The sequence below is a fragment of the Ictalurus furcatus genome, chromosome 13 (genome assembly GCF_023375685.1).
Source record: "Ictalurus furcatus strain D&B chromosome 13, Billie_1.0, whole genome shotgun sequence".
Lineage (NCBI taxonomy): Eukaryota > Metazoa > Chordata > Actinopteri > Siluriformes > Ictaluridae > Ictalurus > Ictalurus furcatus.
Window position 1 is genome coordinate 22,902,587 of NC_071267.1, and position 14,341 is coordinate 22,916,927.

Consider the following 14,341-nt stretch of genomic DNA (forward strand, 5'->3'; position numbering starts at 1 on the left):
TGAGTTCAGTAAGCATTAACTATAGCCTCTACTGGCCTCTATTGGTCATATCCTTATACTGAGTTCTAGCACTACTCCTATTCACCTTAAACTTTACAAAACAAGACTTTCTATAATTATATACTTTCTAGAATGTGAATTTTAACATTCAAACTGGTCCCAGTATGAAATTTATCTGCAATTTTATTGCATTCTTTTGAGAAACAGGGAATTGGTGTGTGTGTGTGTGGGGTATGTGTGTGTGTGTGTGTGTGAATGTGTGTGGGGGGGTTCACATATGAAATTCATAAAATGCTATAGGACATTGACTAATTGAGCAAAAGTGATCCAGCTCAAAATTAAATAAGGGTTTCCAAAACCTCATCAATATTGCATATTATTGTATATAAGCAATCATTTAGAACATTCACAAATAATCATATACAAATAAACATTAAACAGAGCAAAACATCACAGCAATACGAAATGCAAAGCTTGTACACCATGTATGATCCTGTAGACTGAGTTCAATCGGATTTGCTGTGACACTGGACATATAATTGCTGTTGTATATATTATAATATATTACAATAATTGTAGTTTTGACAGAAAAAAAAAAATCATAAAACTAATTCTATCTAAATAAAATGCCTTAACATCTTCACTTTTAATGATGTGTTGTATAATCAAGTTGTATAATCCACTCCTTAATAAAACTAATCCAAACCTACAGTAGTGCAAATGCTTTATTACAATTACATTTTACACCATAAATCTAAGGTATTATAATGAAATGTCATGATCTCTAGAATTAATTAAATTTGACAATAAACACATTCAGTCTGGTTTAAAGCTAATATGTAATAGTAATGCTGAGGTTTGGTGGGAGTTTCAAGTTATGCCTGTAGAAATAACAACCGCTTTGGGTGTTTGAAGATAAACTGTAAAAGATAAACTATAAAAGTGATCCGCCATGCTGCCTGCAAGTCCTAATTGTTTACTTTTAGATAAACTATAAAAGGTTTGTGTGTATCCACTAACACTGGGACACAAAATTCGTCTCACGCTCCGATTTGCTCGGTAAGTTCTAACACAAATCAACAGATCTCTGAGCAGATACTTTGAAAGGTGCAATTTGTTTCCTTCAGTGTGTTATTAAGTGCAAAATTACACAAAGCTTTTGTTTACCACATAAAAAAAGAATAAATAAAACAAACAGTACATTTCCCACAATTACTGGAAGAATGAAAGAATGTTCAAGCCCAATTCATGTATTCGTAATCAAAATAAGTGCTCAGAGTAAAACCAGAAGTATAACACAGCAGATCTGAATAGCTAAAAGACATTGCATTTACACAGGAAAATCTCAAGTATGACAGATCTGATAAGTATGACACTTTCTTTGAGAGGTAAACTTAACTGTCTCTAGTCAATCCCGCATGGCAACAGCAGCTGGAAGAGTTTCCTTGTCTTTGTATTGTAATGCAACTGACTCAGTTCACAGATAATTATTGTGACTTGAAACGGGGCTGGTGGAACCCCTGGTAGAACACAACTACTCAATCACATAGCTGAAATGGTTATTTCATACGAGTACATGGTCCATATCATTGCACTGTGCCAGCACAGGGATTCACTCCAGATAGATCAAGGATGAAGGAAGTCCTGAAAGATAAACAGTATATAAACACGCCTCTCTTACAGTCAGATAACTGCATGTAGAACATCCATGTGATAATTAAGGTACGTTCACACATACACATTAAGGAACGTTCACACTGGACAGGAGACCATTAAATTTCAGTGATAGCTGGCGACTTCCACCAACATGAGCGACAGCGACAGTTGACACTGTAAAATTCACACACTGGTGAATTTTACACACAAATATTTCCCGAATGTTTCATTTTAGCGGCAAGAAAACTGGTGTGTTGTCAAAAGTGGAATGCTAGTTGCGCCACCCACTGACATATGTTACTATGGCAACAGGTAGTAGGAATGCCTACTGGCGACTTTATAGTACAGCGACTGGCGACTGGCAGAGATAAAATCAATGTATGTGTGAGCATACCTTTACAAGTATGAGCAGACTAACCTCCTTAATACAAGTTAATTTGATTTTTCAATCGTATTCAGCTTTAGACTGAATTCATTAGAAAACAAAGTTGTAAGTTAGTAGCACTTGGAACATAATGTTTTTCTATCAGTCTCTGCAATACAGTATAAATGATTCTATACATTTACATTTATAGCATTTGGCAGACACCCCTATCCAGAGCGACTTACATAAGTGCTCTATCAATAAATACATCCTGATACTGGTTCACTAGGTCATGGACTAAGAATACCATCAGTCTGAAAACTCTGTTGGGGAGGTGATATACTAAGAAAAGCACACAGACCTTTTTTATTATTATTTATTTTACATTTATAGAATGTATAGATAATTCTTTACTCTCACATTTTCTCCCCCAATTTTGTCACCTGCCAATCCCCACCCACAAAGTAGCACTTCCCTATCACACGGCAGCTATCAGCTTGGAAGGGTGAAGGCTAACACGTACTTCCTCCGAGACAGATGAAGCCAGCCTATGGCATCTTTTCAAATGCTGCTCATGCTGCATCACAGGCAGTGTACCACACTCAGAGTGAAAGCCATGTCTGCTCTTTTCTGCATACATAAGCTCACAAATGCCCAAGACTGACTAGTGTCACTGTGACTGACGCCAACACTAATGCCCCATCACGCCCACCCAGAGCGCATGGCTGTGGCATCGATGAGATTCAAACTCGTGAGCTCCCGATGATGATGAGTGCTTTTCTGTTGCACCACTCGGGAGCCCAAATGAATCTTTTTCGAAGAGGGAATTCAAGATAGTGCAGTGAATTAGAAAGTCCTAGTCCAAGTCAATCAGCAAGAAATCCTGGATTTTTGTATGGTTTTACAACTTTCCATCGAATAATAATATACAAATTTCTTCGGTTTGTTTCACTGGAGAAAAGTTCTATGTTGAATCCTATAACAGGTTGTTTTCTTATCAGAGAATGTTTCATGCAGAACCTCTTTAGGAAGCAAAAACTTTTTCTACTAGTGTATGAATTTGATTGGAAATGAGTATTAAAAAACAAGACCAGGAACATGAACTAACAAAGAAAAAAGTGAGTTTTTTTTTTTATCCTGCATTTTAAACAGGTTGTAGAATACAGTAGATGTGGTACTCGTCACTCACCTGATTTCAGCTAGGCTGGTCTTGGGGTCATATGTACCACACCTCTCAGAAAAACACACCTGACTAATGAGTGTGATGTTCACCGAGAGACAGCTGACTGCAAATCAGCACTCTTGTTCTGAGACGTATGATACACATGGACCCAGGTGTTCATGTATTGTTATATCTGTAGGTTGATGAAGGGAGCGAAGCCCACCACGTTCTGTAGCAGCACCAACGCCCTCTGGAGAGGAGGTTCCACGTCGATGTCTACATTCCGCCTTCGTAGTACACCCAGACTGGACTCGTTAACGTTATGACAGTGATTCACCTTCAGAGACTGCAGTTTAGGGCAGTACTCAGCCACGGTCCTACACACCCACCCACCCACACACACACACACACACACACCCCCCCACACACACACACACAAACAGAAAGACATCGGTGGCTCATAAAAGCAGCAAAGAAAAAAATCCTTTAAATTTATGTATGACAATAAAATTAAAAAAAAAAAAAAGTAAATGAAACGTTACTGGTTTGTTTATATTTTGTTTTCATTAAATTATATATAATAATAATAATAATAATAATAATAATAATGTTTACTAATGAGCTTTAATTGATTTTAATTACATAATACATCAAAATATATTTCTATTGATACATTATATTGTATATAACAATATCAATATTATTATATCACAATTTTATAGTATATTATCACAATATCAATTGTTATATAACTAGATTTGAATACATTATTATTATTATTATTACTAATTATGGACAACACAGGTGTCATGTCAGAACTGTTTACAGGAATCAAACTCTCAAAAACTAACTGTTTTTCTTTCAATCAACCTCCAGAAACCTCGGACACATGCACACACACACACACACACACACTCTCTCTCTGGCTCACCGGATGGCCTCGTTGCGAACCCTCAGACAGCCGGTCAGGTCGAGATGCTCGAGCTCCCTGCAGCGCTTGGCCACCTCCTCCACAGTCGTGTCTGTGATGTTGGCATTGATGGCCACAGAGAGCGAGCGCAACGTGGGCCAGCGCGCCACCCCGTAACACAAGGCCTCGTCTCTCAGCTGCCTGCAGGCAGTGAGGTCCAGGGTGCGCAGCTCGGTGCAGTGATCTGCCATGCTGCGCAGCGCCAGGTTATCCACCCACTCGCAGTGTGCCAGGCCCAGATGCTGCAGGCGGGGGCAGCCCAGAGCCACAGCCACCAGAGCGTGCCGAGTGAGGTGAACACAACCGTGTAGGTCCACACGCTGCAGCTGCTGGTTCTGACCAATCACAGGAAGTAGCTCATCATCAGTGATCCAGTCACAGCAGCCGTGTACAGAGAGGCTCTGCAGAACTTTATTATCGCAGAGCATGGAACAAAAAGCTTCCTTAGGAATGTGAGGACCTGTCTAAAATAGGACAGAGTTAGAGTAGAAAGCGCATGAAATTTCTCAGTATATATCTAGCTGCATGCAAATTCATCTTTAACCATTAAACGTCAAATACAGAATTATTGACACCCTACATAAAAATGGAGTAAAATGAACGTAAAAAAAAAAAAAAAAAATCACCACATGAAATAAGTATACTTTTAGAGCAGATGGAAATGAAAGCAAATTTTGCAAAGCAAAATTCCATTCAATATGAACATTTTCAAACAGAAAAGAGAAAATGGTCAAAATTTAAGTGATTAAACACCCACCTTCCCACCTCCAGATGTATCTATTGTGAGCACTGTATGTACATATGCCTTAAATGCATCAACACCAAGCACACGCATGCATCTAACATCTGGATCCATCAGGCCATCATGCATCTTTAGAGGACAGAATGAATGCAGCTCACCTGTGCAGGGTCGAACGAGCGGCAGTTGGCCAGATAAACCTGAATTAGAGAGCGGAACGTCTTGCTCACTCGCTGTAGGCTGACCAGGTGTCGTAAAGGCAAATAACATAGTACATATGTCACGAGGACGTCCTCCCAGGGCAGGTCTAACAGCTGATACCTGCAACAATATGCTAGAAAGTCACAACCAGGAATGACTAGACAAAATTTAAGGAAAGAAAGAGCAAGAGAAAAGGGAAATGTATCATGCCAACCTCAAACAATTTTGTGATTGATATTTCATACACATAAACATCTCACTACATTATATTTTTTAACATGCTAAATGATTCTTGTAATTTTGCCATTTTTTGATGCATGCTTCATTTAATCCTATTTTATTCTTTTATTAGTATTGTTTAGTTGCTAATTATATCTGTGTACGTGCAAGGTTGAAAATGAAATGCATTCTCATTTTAGATATCATTCTAATATCATAAATTCTCATATGATATCATATAGATACTGTAATACGGTACTGTGGTTATCATCAGTATTTTTATAACATTGGCTGATTCTGCTGTTAATTAATAGAAAGTAGCATGTAGCTGTTTGGACATTAAATTCTATTTCTCGCACCGGTTGTTTTAGTATTATAGTCTTTTGTAGTGTTTTGCTGGCATTTTGTTTGTAAACCTAAATACTGTAGCACATTTATCATGATAAGAAATGTCCTCAAGTAACATCATACATAATATAATGTCATTACTTTCCACCTATATTCATTCTGGATTTTTGATCCCAGCGTTTTCTGACTCCACTATTTCTCCACTAGATGTCTCATTAATATAAAATGGAGTGTAGAAGGGTATTGTAACTGCTCTAGCAGATCTTGTATCGTGAAAATGTCTTCAAGTATGGTGATATACACTGTATGCCCAAAAGTTTGTGGACACCTGATCATCACACCCATATGTGGTTCTTCCCCAAACTGCTGCCACAAATCTGGAAGCACATTATTGTATAGAATGACTTTGCATGCTGTAGCATTACAATTTCCCTTCACTGAAAATAAAAGGCCTAAACTTGTCCCAGCATGACAATGTCCCTGTGCACAAAGCAAGCTCCATGAAGACATGGTTTGTGAAGGTTGGAGTGGAAGAGCTTGAGTAACCTTCACAGAGCCCTGACTTCAATCCCACTGAACACCTTTAGGATGAACTCAGACCTCCTTGACCCGACATCAGTGCCTGACCTCACTAAGCCTTCCCAGAAGAGTGGAGGTTATTATAACAATAAAAGGGGGACTAAATCTGGAACATGATTAGTGTGATCAGTCAGGTGTCCACAAACTTTTGGGCCATATAATGTATTATTGCCACACTCTACAACTATGTCCATTACATCTGCTCACTTCTTTATTGTGCAATATAATACTAACGATACAAAAGAGGAAAATAATAATAATAATAATAATAATAATAATAATAATAATAATAATCATCATCATCATCATCATCATCAAAGCATGCATTAAATGTGCTTGGTATTTTGCACCCTGCAGAACAAGAACAATTGAAACCACTACAAATACCATTACAAACCATCAGCTAACTATTCAAACCATTCTCATTACCATTACTGGTCCTTAATGGTATCCACTAGACATAACATGCCACCAATAGAAGGCAACACATTACCAGTAGAGACCCACAGTGGCCATTACAGTTTCCATTAAAAGCAATAAAATTCCCATTATAACCATTAAAATCATTACAAATTCTATGCGGGTTTCTATTATTATTATTATTATTATTATTTTAAATATTAAAAAACGTCTGTATACTTGGAGCACCCGGGTGGTTCCTCCGGCTTTGCCTCCACTGCAGTGTAAACCCCAGCTGTGCGGTGATGATTGTCGTTCATGTTTAGTACTGCTGACCGGGTGATGCGTTAACGGACATCCCTCTTCACATCCTGCACCCTCAGGACCCATTGGTAGCTCTCGTATCCGCCTGATTTAAAATCGTACAAACTTATAAACATACAAGCATATTATTTTCTAAATAATATTTAAAAAATATATATTTTTAAAAATCACTTGTTGTCCCTTTAGCACAAACATGCTTAAAATTGGACGTTTTAATATATATTTTTCAGAGGCTGTTTTATTTTGGGTCACTTTTGTTGAGTTCAGTAACGTTTAAAATTAGACGTTTTCAAATATTGATACGTAACCAGTTTAGCTAGCAAGTAGCTAAATCGGTAACTGTGCGTCTTGGTTTTGGTTTTAATTTCCATAATACATAAAAAAAATAAAATTAATTTAAAAAAGACTTGGAATCAGGCACATAAATACCCTACTAAATAGTTTGTTCGCAGGCGACTCGAATCATCCAATCAGATTACGACAGGAAAACAAGGCACACAGAACTTACTAGCCAACATAACAAAACAGCACACCACTTTCTTCTTCTTTGGTTACATACCTGCTGGCGTTCAACTCGTTCAGTTATATACCGCCATCTAGTGTTTGGTGACATACCTGTGAAAACCTGAAAACTAAACCCCCACATTTATCCCATTTATGCCAATTTTGCATTGTTTGCGTATTAAATCTGGCGCTGTATAAAAAATCTTTTTACTGAAATATTGAAACAGTAAATTAATTATGTGAGTTCCTCCCCATCTAATTTTATTAAAGTAGCTAGCTAACTAGAACCCAAGTTATGTGTATTGGTAGCTAGCAGACATCAGCACATAGCTTACAACAGTGTAATAAAACATGACGGACCATGCTGTTATAGGAAAACAATCAAGGATGGGGTGGTGTGATGTGGCCTGTTACTGTTACCACCCTGAAGTTGATTATTTTCCTAAAACAGCATGTACTCAAGGGATTTATTCCTTTTGAACTACAGAGATTTGCCAATGCTTATAATTTATTTTGCGATTTTTATCCACTTATAGTTATTTCATGTTAATTTAATGTCACAATGATGAATACATTTTCATATCGGTCGATCAGTCAAGGGTAGTGGTGGCTCAATGGTTAAGGATGGTTAAGGTTGCTGAACTGGGTTAGTGATCAGAAGGTCAGGGTTCAAGCCCCAGCACCTCCAAGCTGCCACTGTTGTGTCCTTGCTCCAGTGGTGCTGTATCATGGCCTACACTCTGATCCCAACTTCCTAACAAGCTGGGATATGTAAAGAAAAGAATTTCACTGTGCTGTAATGTATATGTGACAAATAAATGCTTCTTATTCTTCTTCTACAGCAGTTTGGCCCACTGAGTCAGGTTGAAACCTATTGTAACCAAATCACAACATGTCACACAACCACCTGGATGGATGTTAAATACACCTATGCAGGTTCTAGACCCTGGCAAGCCCAGGATCTGCCAACATAAAACCCACACACAAAACAAAACAAAATAAAGTCAGCATGTCAGTTCACAAACAGGGTTAAATTACAATAGAGGCACCCGAGTGGAACAACTGCTGAGCCATGAGTTTGTAGGATTGTGAATAAAGCTGGACTGGTGGCCTTGCAGAAGCTTATTTTAACTCTAACCAGGGTACTGGATCCACACGTAGAAGATATGGCGAGCAGTTCAGTTTACAACTTCACCATGGACTCACTGGAAAGGAAATCTGTTTCTCTGGGGGTTTACAGGGGGAAAGTGCTTCTCATCGTCAACGTGGCCACCTTCTGAGGCTCCACTGTCAAGGAGGTACCTAAATCTTAGGAATATACTATAGACTGTATTTCTGATATATTGTCTGATCATATCTCATATAACTCAATCAATCTGGAGGAAAAAAAATTATATTTGATTTAATTTAAGTAAATTGCATTCAGGCTTATGGGAGAACTGTGTTATTGTGTTTGTTAAATGATTTAAATATGATGTCAAAAGTTTGCCAAAGTTACAGTTGATCTGTAGATATCAGGTTAACATTTTTTAGCAAATGTTTTTCTTTTTTAAATCAGCAATTATTTCAAAAGTACAGTGCTAGATTAATGGTAAGGTATTAATTACAGCAAACCTCCGTAAAGAGCAGTGTGTGTTCCTGTAATGTCAGTACCACAGGCTGAATGCACTCATGGACAGATTCAGTGGTGAGAACTTCACTATTCTGGGATTCTCATGTAATCAGTTTGGACTACAGGCACCAGGTAAGAAACAACCTTCTTTTGATCATCTCATCTTGTTGCTCGTCGTGAATATTCATATTATAGTCTGTGTAAGCTCTAGAGACTGCTGTGCATGAAAATCCCAACAGATCATCAGTTTCTGAAATACTTTTTCCAACATATTTGGCACCAACAATGCCACGGTCAAAGTCACTGAGATCACTTTTTTTTTTACTCATTCTGATGTTTGATGTGAATGTTAACCGAAGCTCTTGAACTGTATTTACATGCCAGTCTAAAACCTTCCATTTCCCCCCCAATTAAGTCCTTTGTTGAATTGGCAGTGTGTTTCGGGTCATTCAGTCCATACAGGATTTGGCTGAGGTTTTTTTTTTTTTTTTGATTGTTGTGCCCAAAGATGTTTTTTGTGCTTTTTTGCAGAAAACTACTTGAATTGGTGAAATCGCAATTGCTCAAAATTGTTTTGCACGCTCTCTGGTATGGTGTATTGTGATGATGTCACATGACACGTCAGGGCCCACATCTGCCATAATTTTGAAAATTTGCAAGCTCATGTGAATATTGTAGCGTGTCCTTGACTTTGTGTTCATTTCTGCGATCGCAAAATCGTGAAATCCTGGAGGGACTGGTCATTGTCTTGCTGGATGATGAAGTTCCTCCTGATTAATTTGGATGCATTTCTCTGTAAATCGGCAGACAAAATGTTCCTGTAAACTTATGAATTCATTCTGCTGCTCCCATCATGAGTTACATTACCAATAAAGATTAGTGAGTCTGTTCCAGAAGCGGCCATGCAAGCCCAATCCATGACACTACATCCACCATGCTTGATTGATGAGCTTGTATGTTTTGGATCATGAGCAGATCCTTTCTTTCTCCACACTTTGGTCTTTCCATCACTTTGGTAGAGGTTAATCTTGGTTCCAGAACTTTTGTGGCTCATCTCTGTATTTCTTTGCTAATTCCAATCCGGCTTTCTGATTTTTACTGCTGATGAATGGTTTGCGTCTTGTGGTACGGCCTCTATATTTCTGCACTTGTGGATTGTGATAAATTCACAATATAACTGTTGTTTTTTGGTTTTTCTTCACAGCTCTCACAATGTTTCTATCAACTGCTGTTGTTTTTCTTCGCCTTGGTTTGATGTCTGGTTGTTAGTACACCAGAGGTTGCTTTCTTTTTCAGAACATTCCAAATTGTTGTATTGGCTATGCCCGATGATTCTGCAGTGGTTCTGATGGATTTTCCCTCTTTTCTCCGCTTCAAAATGGCTTGCTTTTCTCCCATTGACAGCTCTCTGGTCACAGCACGAACAAAGGAGTTTTCTGAGGAGCTCAGAAAGAGTTGTTGATGCTCATCAGGTTGGAAAAGGTTAGGAAATTATCTGTAAAGAGTTTGGACTCCACCAATACAGAGTCAGACAGATTGTGTAGAAGTGGAGGAAATTCAAGACTACTGTTACCCTGTCCAGGAGTGATCGACCAACAAAGATCACTCCAAGAGCAAGACATATAATAGTCCATGAGGTCATAAAGGAACCTATACTTTAGGGTAACTTCTAAGCAAATAAAGGTCTCTCACATTGGCTAATGTTAATGTCCATGAGTCCACCATCAGGAGAACACTGAACAACAATGGTGTGCATGGCAGGGTTACAAGGAGAAAGCCACTGCTCTCTAAAAAGAACATTGCTGCCCATCGGTAGTTTGCTAAAGATCACGTGGACGAGGCAGAAGGCTATTGGAAAAATGTTTTATGGATGGATGAGACCAAAATAGAACTTTTTGGTTTAAATGAGAAGGGTTATGTTTGCAGAAAGGAAAACACTGCATTCCAGCATAAGAACCTTATCCCAACTGTGAAACATGGTGGTGGTAGTATCATGGTTTGGGCCTGTTTTTCTGCATCTTGGCCAGGACAGCGTGCCTTCATTGATGGAGCAATGAATTATGAAGTATATCAGTGAATTCTACAGAAAAATGTCAAGACATCTGTTCATGAACTGAATCTTAGATTCTTAAGAGTCAAAGTCCTGACCTTAATCCAATAGAAATGTTGTGGAAGGACCTGAAGCAAGCAGTTCATGTGAGGAAACCCACCAACATCCCAGAGTTGAAGCTATTCTGTACTGAGTAACGGGCTAAAATTCCTCCAAGTCGATCTGCAGGACTGATCAACAGTTACTGCAAACGTTTAGTTGCAGTTATTGCTGCACAAGGGGGTCACACCAGATACTGAAAGCAAAGGTTCACATACTTTTCCCACTCACAGATATGTAATGGATCATTTTCCTCAATAAATAAATGACAAAGCACCACTGTATTAGCTCTAATCTGTGACAAGGAAATGGCATGGGAGCACATTTATGGTATAATGCTGCACGATGAGCAGGAAAGAAGCTGCAGGTGTCAATACCCTGGTATGCATGCTGCTGAGAGGAGAACTGAATTATGTTTATGACACATGCTTAAATGGAGCTTATTACAGACTAACGTCTTTCTTTTTACATATTTTGTAATGTCTTGCTTTTTCTGTGGCGAATAAATGGTAATAAAACAAAAATAAAAGACACCTTTGTCAGGCAGTGTAAATATCGTATAATAAATATCACTGCAGTTAAAAGCCCTGTAGTTGTGTTATATTCATTCTTCTTCTTTCTCAGAGGAGAATCATGAGACTTTGGACATCCTGCGGTGTGTCAGACCTGGAGGCGGTTTCATCCCAAAGTTCCCCATGTTCGGTAAAATCGAGGTTAATGGGCTGAATGAGGAGCCTCTGTACTCCTTCCTGAAGGCAAGTTATTAATATTCTAAAGATGGCAAGAGTCTGTGTGTTTTACTTTGGTAAAACAGATGTGCATGGAAACTACAGTACAGTGTAATTAAAGGATACTAAAATTTGCCCCTGGAGGATTAGCCTGTTCTAAACTCTAAATCTCTGACTCAGTCTTAAGACTTAGATTAGATCATTCATTCATCCATTCATTCATTAATTTATCTTCAGTACCTGCTTTGTCCTGGTCAGGGTCAAAGGTAGAATAAACACCTCGATGGGACACTAGTCTATTGTACGACAACATGCACACACACATTCACATGTTCAGTCACATCTATAGGGGCAATTTTTTTTTGCATAGACCCTCCACCTACAAGCATGATTTTGGGAGGTGCATAACAAGCATAACAGTAAACTAGAATTATTAACTTGTTAATAGTAGTCATCTTCACCTCTGAATTGGTTGCAGGCGTCTCTGCCTTCTGTGAACCCTGTCATTGGAGACATCAAGAAACTCTATTGGTCTCCGATTAAAGTCAACGACATCCGCTGGAACTTTGAGAAGTTTCTTATCACTGCAGACGGGCTGCCATACAGACGGTAATGTCTGATGGTAAAATGTCTAGAAATACAATCAATAACCTTAAATTTGTTCGATCATAATCTCATAATGAGAGATTTAAGACATTTGCACTATTTGCAGTCGTTCCATAAGAATTTAGCGTTAACTGATGTAACAATTTGCAAACACATTTGCAGGACTTACTTTTTCCTCACACTTAGAAACATAAATAGTGCATGTGATTAAATTACATTTATTTGGCCAATTGATTTTAGAGAACTACAATATAACTATACTTATTAAGACAGCAACTGTAGCGGACATTAAGATCCTGCCTATCGATATGCTAAAAAAAATTTTTTAATGGACTTTTATTAGAATCTTCTTTAGGAGCTTGACATGAGCTAGAACAGTTAAATAAAATTGTCAACCTTTTTAACAACGCTATAATGACACATTATCCTAATAATCATGTTTTTCAGTTTTCTTTTCTGGATTTTTCTATTCTGACTGTCCTGCTTATTTTTTTCCTGGACAGCTATGACCTCAATCACCCATTTGAAGAGGTGGAGAAAGACATAGCTATGCTCCTCACTCTGCAAAACCTCATTCTGTAGCTTCTATGTCTCAACTGACCTCGGATCATCGCTATAAATACAACTTTAGAAATAGTGAAGGGTTTCATTATTACCTGTATAATATACAAAAAACACACTGACCATAGCGGAGAAGAAGTCCATCCAGAAGCCTTTACACTAGACCCCTTTTACACTGTGGAAATAGGAAGTCAATTTATTATATATTTCTGAGGATTTGATTCACCATCACTGTGGAAATGTGGATTGCAAAATAAGACTTTCACTTACAGTACGTTGACCAAAATAGATTTTCCAGATCTGGAAAAATACGTAAATTCTGAAAATAGTTCGAAACAAAATATGGACAATTGGCTAACAAAAAGCCTCAAGACTCTAAGGTGGATATTCACTTATTTTAATGCAATCCTTTTCCCTTTTCACTACACCATTTATAAGCTTTTTAAAAATCCAAGAAAAGTATTGAAACGTCTCATTTCCCTCCCATCGAGATACAGTCAAGTCCTCAGACATTATAGTGAAATTTCTACATAAGAAGGAAAACCCAAAATGCTTTAGGGATCTAAAAGAAGTGCACATGGTACAGTTTGGGATGGGTTGTAGCAGTGTAAGCCCTAAGCCCTGGTTCAGTCCTGTGTGTGTGTGTATATGTGTGTGTGTTTGGTGTAGTGGTGGGGCAGTGTGATGATCCCTCAGTAAAAGCACTCAGGCAGCTGAGCTGGGTCTGATAGGGCTGGAGAGAGAGACTCTGAGCTTCAGTGTGTTCACTCAGAGAAACATTTTCACCCAGCACCATCATTGCGGCCTGACACACACACGCATGCAGGCTTACTGATCTGATCGGAGGTTTCAAAATGCAAAATAAAGTGATTTATTAACCCTATATGATGTGTCATAAATTTCCTTTGGCACTTGTGTGTATGTATATGATTAAATGTATGGTTTTGTTTGTACAAAACTTCTCTAACACAACATTTCTTCAGGATTTATGATAATTGGTGATTTTTGTTGTTTGTTTGTTCTTATAATTGTATGAGTTTGCACAAACCAGTCATTAATACCTCAGTCATTTATGTACAGTCTTACAAAAAAGTATAACTTAAGGGTTCAGGGAATAATTATGGGTTCTTAGTAGAGATGCACCGATGTATCTGCCGATAAAGGCTATTTTTCATGCTATTGGCTATCGGCCGATAGTTTAAAAACATCCGATGATCAGG

The 14,341-nt window shown here is 38.2% G+C and overlaps 2 protein-coding genes across 3 annotated transcripts; one reads left to right on the top strand and one right to left on the bottom strand.

Annotated features, from left to right (window-relative positions):
• Positions 1-275: 275 nt before the first annotated feature.
• Positions 276-7,694, bottom strand: fbxl15 (F-box and leucine-rich repeat protein 15). Of its 2 annotated transcripts, XR_008387466.1 has the most exons (5): positions 6,878-7,694; positions 5,053-5,212; positions 4,114-4,616; positions 3,210-3,559; positions 276-1,644 (listed from the first exon to the last, which is right to left on the bottom strand). XR_008387466.1 is itself a non-coding variant. In XM_053639339.1 (4 exons), the coding sequence occupies exons 1-4, from the start codon at positions 6,955-6,957 to the stop codon at positions 3,370-3,372; spliced, it is 933 nt and encodes a 310-aa protein (XP_053495314.1). In that variant the 5' UTR covers positions 6,958-7,694; the 3' UTR covers positions 3,032-3,369. The 2 variants fall into 2 exon arrangements, 1 of the variants encoding a protein (XP_053495314.1); XM_053639339.1 differs by lacking the exon at positions 276-1,644 and having other exon boundaries at positions 3,032-3,559.
• A 153-nt stretch (positions 7,695-7,847) lies between these two features.
• gpx9 (glutathione peroxidase 9) lies at positions 7,848-13,584 on the top strand. Its single transcript, XM_053639912.1, has 5 exons — positions 7,848-8,763; positions 9,116-9,209; positions 11,851-11,981; positions 12,433-12,563; positions 13,064-13,584. Exons 1-5 carry the CDS (start codon positions 8,632-8,634, stop codon positions 13,140-13,142), a joined length of 567 nt encoding a protein of 188 aa, XP_053495887.1. The 5' UTR covers positions 7,848-8,631; the 3' UTR covers positions 13,143-13,584.
• Positions 13,585-14,341: the final 757 nt, after the last annotated feature.

Bases quoted from the DNA above. Each gene is read 5' to 3' on its own strand.
- fbxl15 (XM_053639339.1), bottom strand. From the start codon at position 6,957: ATGAACGACAATCATCACCGCACAGCTGGGGTTTACACTGCAGTGGAG. The intron at 5,213-6,877 runs GTATACAGACGT...ATATTGTTGCAG, and splicing joins GAACCACCCGGGTGCTCCAA to GTATCAGCTGTTAGACCTGC. The intron at 4,617-5,052 runs GTGAGCTGCATT...GTCCTATTTTAG, and splicing joins GCTCGTTCGACCCTGCACAG to ACAGGTCCTCACATTCCTAA.